At 39.6% G+C, this 13,160-nt stretch overlaps 1 protein-coding gene across 1 annotated transcript in view; it reads right to left on the reverse strand.

Annotated features, from left to right (window-relative positions):
- Window positions 1-8,335, reverse strand: part of LOC126483662 (probable medium-chain specific acyl-CoA dehydrogenase, mitochondrial) — a 98,811-nt gene extending 90,476 nt beyond the window's left edge. Inside the window, exons 1-2 of the mRNA XM_050106725.1 lie at window positions 8,051-8,335; window positions 7,759-7,858 (exon numbers count right to left, since the gene is read on the reverse strand). Coding sequence (XP_049962682.1) covers window positions 7,759-7,858; window positions 8,051-8,068 — 118 coding nt within the window. The 5' untranslated portion in view covers window positions 8,069-8,335. The remainder of the gene's footprint in view (window positions 1-7,758; window positions 7,859-8,050) is intronic.
- Window positions 8,336-13,160: the final 4,825 nt, after the last annotated feature.

Here is a 13,160-nt window from a genome sequence, read left to right on the forward strand (position 1 = left end):
GCGTGAAAAGGGGTGACGAAAGAAAAACTCAGAAACAGCTGAAGCAATTTTGACCAAGTCTGGTATATATATGATTCATTATTTGTATAAAAATACTGTGAGATACTCTTATTACACCCAAGAGTGAGGACGGGGACATGAAGCTAATTTGTTTTTGGAGTACTGTTTTTAAGTTGAAATAAGTATTGCTTTCAAAACTCCTCAATTTTTCATTTAAACCCAGATTATTTTGACAAACCACATCATGGGAAAACATAAGGAATTTGAGTCAACTTTAATAAATGAAATGAAATACATACACTACTTATTTATTTCATCTTCAAGCACTTTTAATACTACTGATGTTAATAGTTTGCACAAATTGAGTAATACATAATGGCACATAAAATAATAAAAGAAAACAGTTAAATCATGTAGACTTGCATACAAACACACAGTGAGTATAACTTAAAATTTTATATGTTCTTTTGCACACTCGAAAAATTCCCCTATGGCATAGAATGCTGCTTTAGAAGCCAATTCTAGAGAACATTTCTGAAGGTTTTTACTGAGGTAGAGTGTGCCTCGGTGACAGTGAATTGAACAGTTTTATTCCAAGGTATATATAGCTATTGTGGGTCTTGCTTAAGTCTAGTAAAAGGCTGGTCAATCTTGTCTTTTTGATGGGTATTGTGACAGTGAAATGATTAGCACAATCTGTAGCTCTCTTTGTTTTCTTTTGTGTAGACTAGGCATCCAACTATGAATAATTATTAGACTGTCACGACACCCAGTTTCTTGAAAAGTGGCCTACAAGATACACTGTTTTTGAAAATATCCATTAGACATCTGATAATTTTTTTCTTCCACATAAATACTCTCTTTGTCCCAGTGGAGCTGTCCCAAAGCAGTATGCAGTATGTTATATGGCTATGAAAAAATTCATAATCAAAAACTGAGCATACATGTTTCCATGCTTTAAGCTTATGTAATAGGTATATGACTCTTAGTAATTTAGTGCATACCGCATCTGTGTGGAGATACCAAGTTAATTTGGAATACAAGCGTACACCAAGAATTTAGCTGACCACTGACATTGCATAAATTAAAAATTATACGTTGGTTTTATTTTGGTTTACAGTTAATTCATTGTCTTTAAACCAGGTACTGGAAATTCTTATGCTGACCTTGCTTTGTTCCTTTAGATCCTCTATGTCATTTCCATTTCTAGTGAAAGTGGTGTCATCAGCATACAGAACAGATTTATATGGCATTATACTAAGTAGGTCACCAATATAGATTTTTTACAATAAGGATCAGAATAAGAAACCTTGAGGCATGCCTTTTGAAACATATAGAAATCCAGAGTGCATATTATTAAAGAGTGCCCTCTGCTTCCTATTGTCAAGATACAGTTCTATAGGGGGGAGTTCTGTATCCTGAATGCCTTATCACATCAATTTATCTATTAGAATCCGACAACTCACATAGTCAAATGCCTTGCTTAAGTTAATCAGTAGGGCAGCAACAGATGATTATGCTTCAAAGGCACCTGAGTATTGCCGAAACAACATTTTCAACAGCTTTCGGTGTTGATGAATTTTCCCTAAAGCCGTACTGAGTGTCAGTCTTCCATTGCAGGTGAAATGTTTGTATATTTGTTGGTATATGTAACATTCTACTATTTTTCAAAGTATTAGTACAAGAGAAATACGACAGTACTTATCAACACATGATTTTTCCTCCTTTTTTTTATGTACAGGGATAACTACTGCTATCTTTAAGCAGGCTGGAAAAGAAGAACTCCAAAATGGGTGTAGTCTGATGTCCACTATCCTTTTAGTAACAAAATCTGTTAGACCAAACAAGTCATCTGATATCGAGTTGCTGAATTTTTCTACAGCTGCTGCAATGTCAGTGACAGCAATTTGGACCCACTTGAATGTAGATGTTGCAGGTTTGTTGTGTGATATGAATGTGTTTGTTTTTCTAAATGTTTATTAACGCCTGATCTTTGGCTGTCATTTTTTGCATTGGATGTCCTTTGTTACCATAATTAATAAAGAAGCTATTCATTTCATCAGATTTGATATTGTAGTATCATAAATGGTTCTATTAGTATTACCCAGTTCTCCTTTGATAAGTCCCCAAGCAACATTGAATTTGTTTTGTGGTTGCTATATATATTTATCATTCGCCAATTTGTTTCTGTTTTATAATTTATGATCTACACCTTTTCATTAGTTGAAGGTACTGAAGTCTATCTTCTTCAAAGATCTTTGATATGTTATAGAGATTAATGACCTGTGTTCTTAATTTTATGAGGTCCGGTGTGAACCAACAATGTAAACTTGTATGATTACTTTTGCTCGGTTCCCCTCACGTCTTTAATACTTTGGACAACACTTATTAAACATATTACAAACAAGACCGACAAAGTTATCAGAAGCTTCATCAACATTTGTAAATCGAGACAGGAAGTTGGACCATTCTATCATACACAGCTGTGATCGGAAAGCATTGATATGAGTATCATTAACAATTCTAATGTACTTAGTTTGTTCATGCAGCTTTACAAGATTTTTTTGTCAGCAATTTTAACAATATCCCTTCATGATCTGATAGATACATAGTATTAAAAAAAAAGAGTCCTATTTCATACATATTTCTTTCTAAATTTGTTATAACATTGTCCAGAGAAAATAGCTGTCTTGTTGGCTTGTTATTTGCACAAAACATATTGTGTGACCTGAGGGTGTTAAGCAAGTGTAAGGACTTTGTTGATGCAACCCTAATGTCAATGTTAATATCCCCAAAGATTAAAATTTTACGTTTATTGCATTTCAGCAAGTGGAAGAGTGTTCTTTCTACTACCTCTGAAGACATCAATGTTGCTGTCATGTGTACATGATACAAGCACTACAATTAATTTGGTGCCTGCCAATAATATGGCAGCTGCCTCAAATACATTTTGAATGTAGAAATTACTGGTGTCAAGATTAGTGCATTTTGCCAAACGATTGTTGCTGATGTATATCGAAGTACCTTCATAGTTGTGCTGACTTCTACAAAAACTTGATACTAAACAATAGCCTGATAACTTATACAAATATAGTTGATTCTCATTTAGCCAGTGCTTATTAATAAATAGAACAAAATTTTTGCTTGCTCCTAGAAGAACACTAAGATCATCAATCTTACTGTTTCAAGATCAGATACTGACATGCAAAAATACCATCGACTTACTACAAGATAGGGGGAGGTTTGTCCTGTCTAAATGTAGTTCACTTTGTACACTGTCAACAAAGTCAATCTCCACATTTTATATAAGGTTTACTCAATCCATTCAAACGTGAACCACAGCTAGCGTGAAATCTGCAGCCAATTTAATTTCCATTTATCATACAAACATTTTTGTAGTGTTTACATATATTTTCAGACTGTTACAGATGTAAGGAGTGTTTGTTCCATTTTCACACTGTTGTTGTGGTCTTCAGTCCTGAGACTGGTTTGATGCAGCCCTCCATGCTACTCTAGCCTGTGCAAGCCTCTTCATCTCCCAGTACTTACTGCAACCTACATCCTTCTGAATCTGCTTAGTGTATTCATCTCTTGGTCTCCCTCTATAGTTTTTACCCTCCACACTGCCCTCCAATGCTAAATTTGTGATCCCTTGATGTCTCAGAATATGTCCTACCAACTGGTCTCTTCTTGTCAAGTTGTACCACAAACTCCTCTTCTCCCCAATTCTAGTCAATACCTCCTCATTAGTTATGTGATCTACCCATCTAATCTTCAGCATTCTTCTGTAGCACCACATTTCGAAAGCTTCTATTCTCTTCTTGTCCAAACTATTTACCGTCCACGTTTCACTTCCATACATGGCTACACTCCATACAAATACTTTCAGAAACGACTTCCTGACACTTAAATCTATACTCGATTTTAACAAATTTCTCTTCTTCAGAAACACTTTCCTTGCCATTGCCAGTCTACATTTTATATCTTCTCTACTTTGACCATCATCAGTTATGTTGCTCCCCAAATAGCAAAACTCCTTTACTACGTTAAGTGTCTCATTTCCCAATCTAATTCCCTCTGCATCACCTGACTTAATTCGACTACATTCCATTATCCTCGTTATGCTTTTGTTGATGTACATCTTATATCCTCCTCTCACGACACTGTCCATTCCGTTCAACTGCTCTTCCAAGTCCTTTGCTGTCTCTTGACAGAATTACAATGTCATCGGTGAACCTCAAAGTTTTTATTTCTTCTCCATAGATTTTAATACCTACTCCGAATTTTTCTTTTGTTTCCTTTACTGTTTGCTCAATATACAGATTGAATGACGTGGGGGAGAGGCAACAACCCTGTCTCACTCCCTTGCCAACCACTGCTTCCCTTTCATACCCCTCGAATCTTATAACTGCCATCTGCTTTCTGTACAATTTGTAAATAGCCTTATGCTCCCTGTAGTTTACCCCTGCCTCCTTTAGAATTTGAAAGAGAGTACTCCAGTCAACATTGTCAAAAGCTTTCTCTAAGTCTACAAATGCTAGAAACGTAGGTTTGCCTTTCCTTAATCTTTCTTCTAAGATAAGTCATAAGGTCAGTATTGCCTCACGTGTTCCAACATTTCTATGGAATCCAAACTGATCTTCCCCCTGAGGTCGGCTTCTACCAGTTTTTCCATTCGTCTGTAAAGAATTTGTGTTAGTATTTTGCAGCTGTGACTTATTAAACTGATAGTTCGGTAATTTTCACATCTGTCAACACCTGCTTTCTTTGGGATTGGAATTATTATATTCTTCTTGAAGTCTGAGGGTATTTCGCCTGTCTTATACATCTTGCTCACCAGATGGTAGAGTTTCGTCAGGAATGGCTCTCCCAAGGCCGTCAGTAGTTCCAATGGAATGTTGTCTACTCCCAGGGCCTTGTTTCGACTCACGCCTTTCAGTGCTCTGTCAAACTCTTCACGCAGTATCTTATCTCCCATTTCATCTTCATCTACATCCTCTTCCATTTCCATAATATTGTCCTCAAGTACATTGTCCTTGTATACAACCTCTATATACTCCTTCCACCTTTCTGCTTTCCCTTCTTTGCTTAGAACTGGGTTTCCATCTGAGCTCTTGATATTCGTGCAAGTGGTTCTCTTTTCTCCAAAGGTCTCTTTTAATTTTCCTGTAGGCAGTATCTATCTTACCCCTAGTGAGATAAGCCTCCACATCCTTACATTTGTCCTCTAGCCATCCCTGCTTAGCCATTTTGGATTTCCTGTCGATCTCATTTTTGAGACGTTTGTATTCCCTTTTCACACTAACAGAGTTAAACTATTGTTCACAAATTTTTTTTCTAGCCTAAGCTGCCAAATTGGCAGTATTGTGTGCATGAATGGTGTGTGTTTCTCTGTTTCTCTTTTGCTGATAAAGGCTGTGGTTGAAAGCTTTGTGTAAATGTCTTAAATGTGGCTGTCTGCAACTTTGTGTGTCTTCTCTACGCTACACAGCAATCTACTATCTTTTTCTACATTGTTAAATACATGTGGCATATGCAGACACGGGTCAAGAGCTAGTTTATTATTTAATGATGAGATACAGATTTCAAAACCAGATTTTAAACTGCAAAACACTTTGAGGTACAGGTGTGCCTTCTGACCATAATTTATTGGTCATGACCTGAAAAGGTTGCAGAAAAGTAGGAAACGAAAGAGAGACCTGGATAAACAGAAATAACTAGAGATTGTCTGGAGTTTCATACACAGCCTTGGGCAGTGACTGATGGGAAAAAGAGAAAAAAATACCATGAAAGTAGTAAGTGCAGCAGAGGATCAGATAGGCATCACAATGAATTTTACTGATGAAAGATGAAAATACAAAAATTCAGCAAATTAAGTGGGCAAAAACGAACACAGATGTTTAAAAAGTGAGTAACAACATTAAAAAAGTTAAGGCAGGTATAGCTCGAGTACAATTCTAGTGATGCAGAGGCATGCATGACTAGGTGAAAGATAGATAACTCTTTAGGGAGACTGAAGAGACCTTTCAAGTAAGGAGAACAGCTGTATGAACATCAAGAGCTCAAAAGGCAAGCCACTACTCCCCAAAAAAGAGAAAGCTGAAAAGTGGAGTTTTATGTAGAAGGGCTATACAAGAGATATGAACTTGAAGGCAATATTATAGAAAGGGAAGAGGAAGTATATTTACATGAGATGGGAGCCATGACAGATCTATTCCACCTGTTGTGCAAGATATAGGAGACCGGGGGAGGGGGGGGGGGGGAGGGAAAAAAAATGCTATTGACAATGGAAATTTGACTACAGTCTTTGAAATTTATTTTGTAGGTAGGCCTAGCAGGGATAAAATACAGGAAGCAAATGTACGACTTGCAGAAGAAACCAAACTGCAGAAATAAGGGTCAAAGGACATTAAAGGGAAGCAGTAGCTGAGAATGGATTGAGAAATGGTTGCAACCTATCCCTGATACGTAAAGTCTGTACACTGAGGAGGGCGTGAAAGATATGAGAGAGAAATTTAAATAGGGAATTTAAGTTCACAGAGAAGAAATAACAACTTTGAAGATTGCCAATTGCACTGCAATTGTCAGACAGAAAGGGCTTGGAAGAGCAGTTTAATGTAATGTCTTTAAAAAAGTTATAAGATGAACAAAAATGACAGTAAAACAAGGGCAATGGAACGAAATCAAATTAAATCAGGCAGTTCTAATAGAATAGGAGGCCCAAAATGTAGCAGATGAGTTTTGCTATTTGGGCAACAAAGGAACTGATGGCCATAGCAGAAAGGGTGTAATATGAGGGGTGGCAGTGATAAGAAAAGCACTTCTGAAAAAAAGAGGTATTTGTCACATATAATAATCTAATATGAATGTGTTAGGAAGTATCTTCAAAAGGTATTTGTGTGGCATGTAGCCTTGCACTGAAGTGAAATGCGAGCAATAAGCGGTTCAGATAAAAATAATAGAACCTTCTAAAATGTTGTGCTACAGATACATGCTGAAGATTACAGAGGTAGGTCTCAACTGAATAACTAAAGAGTGTGTATGGAATCGAATTGTAGAAAAATAAACCTGTGGCACAACTTGACTACAATAAGGGATTGGTTTGTAGACAACACCCCGAGGCATTATGTAATTTTCAATTTCAACTGGAGGGAAGGGTACAAGGTATAAAATTGTAGAGGGAGACCAAGGGATGAACACAGTAAGGTGGTTCAAATGGCTGTACATTGTAGCACTTATGTAGAGATGAAGGGAGATCGCACAGGATAGGCTAGCACACGACCTGCAAGGAACCAGTCTTCAGGCTGAGAACCACAACATTCTTCTTGTTCTGTTTCCTGAACTTCATAACAGATGATTGTATTGTCTTCTAGAAACTTACTGCCATACTTTTACAATGAATACTTCGTTCTGATACCACAGAATAATAATTAATGAACGTCACTAGAAAGCACAGCACAAACTACTAAACACGAAGAGCCTTTAAGGGCTATAGTAACATTTTAGCCTGTACTTATCTTCTGCCAATAAGAATCAAGAAAATTCGACAGTAGCTGCTTGAGAAAAGACAGTTTCGCCCCCTCGTGATGTACATCCTAAAACATTTATGAGGTTGCTAAAAAGCAAATTATATTTTACGCCTAGTAAAGGAAACATCAGTAGCAATTCATGCAGTTTCGTAACCCAAGCACTGTTCCACATTTGCATAACCCTTTAAAAAACTCTTTCCAGTGCGTAAAAGGCGTTAAAGGTGCTCACCAAACGCGTATCCATTTGGATGGTGTCCTTCTGCTGCAGCTGGTTTTGCAGCAGCACTAGACAATGTCCTCAGGCCAGATCGTAAAGGAATTCCAGCAATCTAAATTAAGATGGGGCAGATATGGTGAGGCGTCACGTAAAAATTCACATTAAGGGTTCTATTCTGCAGCATTATCAGGATAATGTTTTGGAAACCTTATGCTAGCACAAACTGGCTGATAAAACTGTAAACAAACAGATGATTACTAGGCATTAAAGACGTATAAATACTGATAAGGTAATAACTGCGTACTTTTCTTAGTGTGGACATCCTGCTGTCGGTTACTTTGTCGATTCGACGGTAGAAACTATTCAGCCAATTACCCACTGTCCGACCTTTGTACACATTACACAGCGAACTTTCCCCTCTACAGTCCACATTCCACTTGCCTGAGAAATGTCTACAAAGATACTCAATACCGCATCAGCTGTGCCTAGACTGCCCCATGCCCAGCTGAAACTAGTTTCCTTTATTGTATCAATTCAGTTTTTAGGCAGTGGAAAAATATCGGAGTTCTAAGTTAACACCATAACATAAAGCACACTGAAATAGGCATAAAGCCGCGATGGCGCGTTTACACATGCAATGATTTACGGCGCCAGACGAACTGCGCCGTAGGGTTGGCATTGTGTAAACAAACCACGTAAATAGAAAGGCCCAGCAACTGCAAGAATTCGAAGTTGTGACGTCATCGAGAAGCGGCAAACTCAACAGCTGTCTCGTGTTGTATCATAAATATGTTGAAATAAAAAATCCGTTGTGCTATATAATCTTACGAGATGTTATTTAACTTCGGTACACACCACTCCTATTGTGCGCTACTAGTTATGTTTGTGTGAGTTTAAAGCAGCATAATGCACGTTTATTCTGTTTTATCTTCGTTACGGTTGTGAAGTGTTGCGTACGAATAGGTAATGGAAATTACACTGCAGCAAACACGATTCATAGGTTCAAGTTTCATAAAGACGATGTAATGACACAAAAACGACTCCACCCAATTAAATATACGATTTCGCAGTTACAATAATTCAGTCGTAAGTTCTGTTTTGAATGTAATTTAGTAAAGCATCTTTTAGATCATGGTTTATTATTGTTTTCCGGATCACTTGGCTTAAATGTTTTACAATTAACGTACTTTACTGCTCATTTTCCAGGTGTGACACAGACATTTAAAATATAAACACATTATCTGAGGAGTACCTGCCACAGATGAAAAATCATAACTGCTCCACTTTCAAAACAACGATTTGATTCAGATATCGTGAGAGACACGGTGCCGATCCGTTCAGCCTGCCGTCCCCAGCTGTAGGACCATCCAGAGAGGGACCAGAACGAAATGATCATGGAGGCAGCAGCATTGCGGGAAAGCATCAAGATTAATGAAGCTAACCGGTTTGAGTATTTAAAAACATTTCATATACTAGCCTTCAGGTACAGAAAGATGAAGTTAATGTAATGAAATGAAATGAACATATGGCATTGTTGGCCGGGAGGCTCCATTCGGGGGAGTTCCTTGTTGGTTGACGCCACTTCGGCGACTTGCGAGTCAATGATGATGAAAATGATGATGATGGACACACAAAACCCAGGCCTCCTGCGTGGTAGGCGGTAACGCTACCGCTACGCTACAGAGGCGTAAAGTAATATTTCTACAGAAGAATTGGGAAAAACAATGAAAGAAAGATGTATTAATTTAATGTGTATTGATCTATCTGTGGTCCTGTTACTTAGTGTGTATTATGATAGATAATGATTTGAAAGTGGAGGTCTATTCAAAATGAGTTTCATTGAAAAAATTCTAATCACTGAATTTGTTTTTGAAATTGCGCTGGTAACAGAGAATTGTGTGAATGGAACTGACTGTGATGTGCATACCTCAATGTTTTTGTATAACATATTAGTTGGAAATGTGTGAACTTTTTACTATATGTGCAAAAATGTCCCAGACGATCCTAGAAGTTTATATGCAAGGAAATAACACATTTTTTTAAAGACATCATCAGCTTTGTTTACAAATGTGACACTGTTGGAAATTTATGATTCCTCTTCAATTTAATGAGGTACATTGGCTGTGAATGTACTGTGCATTTTATTTTCACAGTCAATACACATTAACTGAGCAACATCAGCCCTATCCCTCTCACGTCTTTGCTTTGAAAGGTGGAGTTGGGAAAACAAATTTTCTCCAATTTGAATTGAGGCATTCCACATTACTCAGCTGAGATTTGTGAGGAAAACCAAGAGCCCTCTGAATGTGTGGAAAGCGACAAGAAATCTGCGCTATGTCCCACGAAAAAACGACTGGCGGATTTGCAAGAGGGGAAGGAGGAGTGAGTGAGCTGACTGAGGTACTTGTGGCACCCATGGGATAACCGTAGTACACAATACTCCTCTGCATAAGTTGGCTTCAGTTGGTCAATCAACACAGCTCTCTGCTTCTGTTTACATTCAGGACAAAGGTCTTGTCAAATACTGTAATACCTTAAAGAGGCCCCCATATAATGGGGGGAGTGGAGGCCTGAAGCCCCTCCCTTAGCCAGACCAGAAGGCATGTACATAAACCATTGCAACAGAAAACAGGTTTTGTTCCATGATGCACAGGGTTCTGTGGAAAAAAGAATAGCATATGCGATAGCAGCTTCTGTAAGAAGAGTTCAAAGTCTCCAATAGAAGATAAGGAAGAGGGATGGAGGAAAAATTCACCTGGGGCCCTCAACGTTTCTCTGTAAATGAGCTGGCCGTAGAGCAGTCGATATCCTCTTTACAGTGGTTCAAAGACCCAGAAGAACCTTAGATAAGTGAACAGGCCAAGAGACAGAATGGCATGCCAGGCCCACTTTCCAAGTACGGGGTAGGTGCTCTACCATCCCATTACCGGTGGGATGGTAGCTCGTAATATCAGTGTGACTACACCCACATAGACGATTAATCTCATCAAACAAATGGCACTCAAATTGCCTACATCTGCCGGTAGTAATAATCTGAGGGATGCAAAATAATGAAAACCAAGAATTAATCAGAGCCTGGACATGCAGGGAGCAGGAAAGACTGTGACCAGGACAGCCTCAGGCCACCTTGTGAATCTGTCTGTTGTTGTCACTAGCTAGCAGAATCACAAGAGGTGGGAAGGGTCTCAACAATATCCAAGTGGATGCTTGGAAATCTCCCTGAAGCAGAGATAGGCAGAGAAACATGGAGAGCAGTCTTTGAAGATTTACTGTGTGACAACACCTCGTTCACTATCGATAATCCCTCTGCAGCACCATCCAGATGACCTTATTAGCTACTAATTTAGCGCCATCGTTGATACCCAGGTGAAAGAAGTTGTGAAAAACGTAAAAAATGGGGTGGCGCCATTTAGCAGGAATAAGGGGCGAGACATTTCACACCATACATTTGGGTGACAACCTCGCAGAGGAAGGAGTTCAAGATGGAGATTTATTGATGATAGATCTGCTGATGACGGAAGGGATCTGAATCTTGAACAACCAGGACATCCCAGTCAATGGCTGCAATCGACGCAGAATCCTGAGACAAACTGTTGACAACGACATTGTCCTGGCTGGAGATGTGTAACATGCCGGTTGTAAAATTTGCAATGAAATCTGCCTTCCGACATTAACAGTGGGAGTTTAGTTCTGTGATTCTGTGAAACACTGATGTAAGGAGCTAGTGATCTGTGGACACAGTAAAAGGGTGCCCCTCAAGCCACAGCTGGAAATGCTTGCTGGCAAAGTACAAGGCCAACACCTCCCTGTCAAAGGCGTTCCAACATTGCTGTTACAGGGACAGATCTTTTGAGAAAAATGCCAGCCGGTGTGGCTGAGTGGTTCTAGGCACTTCAGTATGGAACCGCACGACCGCTACAGTTGCAGGTTCGAATCCTGCCTCGGGCATGGATGTGTGTGATGTCCTTAGGTTAGTTAGGTTTAAGTAATTCTAAGTTCTGGGGGACTGATGACCTCAGATGTTAAGTCCCACAGTGCTCAGAGCCATTCGAACCATTTTGAAAAATGCCAGAGGTTGCCTGAAAGAGGATACAAGTTGCTGCAAAACAGAGCTGACGCTCGTCTGGGGTGCTTCAATCATTAATAGCGCTGGGTGCCATCACAGCTGGATGTGCACGTGGTGCAGCTTTAGCAAGCACAATCTTTATGGAGTTGAAAGCAGTTATGCATGCGAAAATCCATGGGACACGCCAGTTCCCCATTCTGTTTTTGCCATTTGATAAGAGTTTAATCGGTTTTTGAAGGGCATGTAGTGAGGCACATGATGTCTGTAGTAATTAACCATCATGTGGAGACATCTGAAGGGGGTAGGTGGTGACAGCTGCATAATGTTCACATTTTCAGACAGCAGCTTAATACCAGTAACTAAGTTTGTGCGACATTATGCAAACCAAAAAGGCATACTGTTGTGCTCGAAAAATCTGAATGGTTTTGTAATGGCTGTTTTATGTTTGTCCCTCTTAGCTATTGGACTGAGAAAGAGCTTTGGTGCAATCGACTACACTGAAGACAAATGTTTCGGCCACATTGTTGTTGAAAGTCACTTTTGGTACAGGGTATCTGTCCAGGATGGTACAGACATTAACCCTCTCTAATCACCGCAAAAACGCCAAGAACCATTCCCCTCATTTACCACGTGTCGTGGGGAAGATCACACACTGTGGGATCGAACCACTGAACCATCAGAAAGCATTTTATTAAATTCCGACGGAGCCACTACAGTTTATCCAGAGGTAGGCATCTGGGTATCACAGCAACAGGATGGGTAGTCGTAACGGCAGTGGTTATGCCTAGCTAAGACTGGGTCTTTAAATGGTGAAAATTTCCGTAATAGCTGGAGGCTAAAGTTATTGTTTGCCATCTCACCACTGGCCACAGGAGAGGGGGTGACGGCGAGACACTGGTCCCACGTGGGGACCATGCAGCGAAGGTCACGTAGCAGGCATGGGCCGCTTCCAGTTGTTTGGAAATGGTGTAGATCCGCCAATGCAGCGAGGCAGTGACCTCATGCAACAACATAATGGCAAACTTTTCCTCCTTGCAGAGAGCTTGGATCTCCAAGATTTGTACAGTCATTAACTGACAACTCTGCTGCCATCCAGCAACAGCAGCATCTACATCTACATCCATACTCCGCAAGCCACCTGACGGTGTGTGGCAGAGGGTACTTTGAGTACCTCTATCGGTTCTCCCTTCTATTTGAGTCTCGTATTGTTCGTGGAAAAAAGGGTTGTCGGTATGCTTCTGTGTGGGCTCTAATCTCTCTAGTTTTATCCTCATGGTCTCTTCGCGAGATATATGTAGGAGGGAGCAATATACTGCTTGACTCTTCAGTGAACGTATGTTCTCGAAAC

This window comes from Schistocerca serialis, chromosome 1, assembly GCF_023864345.2.
Source record: "Schistocerca serialis cubense isolate TAMUIC-IGC-003099 chromosome 1, iqSchSeri2.2, whole genome shotgun sequence".
Lineage (NCBI taxonomy): Eukaryota > Metazoa > Arthropoda > Insecta > Orthoptera > Acrididae > Schistocerca > Schistocerca serialis.